General features: G+C 40.0%; 1 protein-coding gene across 1 annotated transcript in view; it reads right to left on the reverse strand.

Annotated features, from left to right (window-relative positions):
• Positions 1-370, reverse strand: part of LOC121302615 (contactin-5-like) — a 21,000-nt gene extending 20,630 nt beyond the window's left edge. Inside the window, exon 1 of the mRNA XM_041232618.1 lies at positions 317-370. Within this exon, the coding sequence (XP_041088552.1) occupies positions 317-370 (54 nt within the window). The remainder of the gene's footprint in view (positions 1-316) is intronic.

Genomic DNA, 370 nt, shown 5'->3' on the forward strand with positions numbered 1-370 from the left:
AGCACAGTTATCTTCACAATTGAGTCTTTGTGTGAGACAGTGTGCCCATATAAAGCAGTTGGCTGACAAATGCTTTGGCTATTTGTTTTTAATCAGTAATTAGGCCTAGGAACAGCCTGCTGTCATCATGGACCCTTTAGGACTTTATCCAAACTGTACGGTGATGTTTCATCACAGAATTGCAGGGGAATTCCACTAGTCATGTGTACATAATGTGTACCTACCAGCAATGAATATGTAGAAAATAATGATCATTATTAATCCCTCCTTTTTTATAATTTTCAGCGATTGCTTCTGCACAAGTAAATGAAGTTACAAGCATCTCCATTGGCCTGGGAATTGCTGTGGGACTCCTCTCCCTCATCGTCAT

The sequence above is a fragment of the Polyodon spathula genome, chromosome 30, assembly GCF_017654505.1.
Source record: "Polyodon spathula isolate WHYD16114869_AA chromosome 30, ASM1765450v1, whole genome shotgun sequence".
NCBI lineage: Eukaryota > Metazoa > Chordata > Actinopteri > Acipenseriformes > Polyodontidae > Polyodon > Polyodon spathula.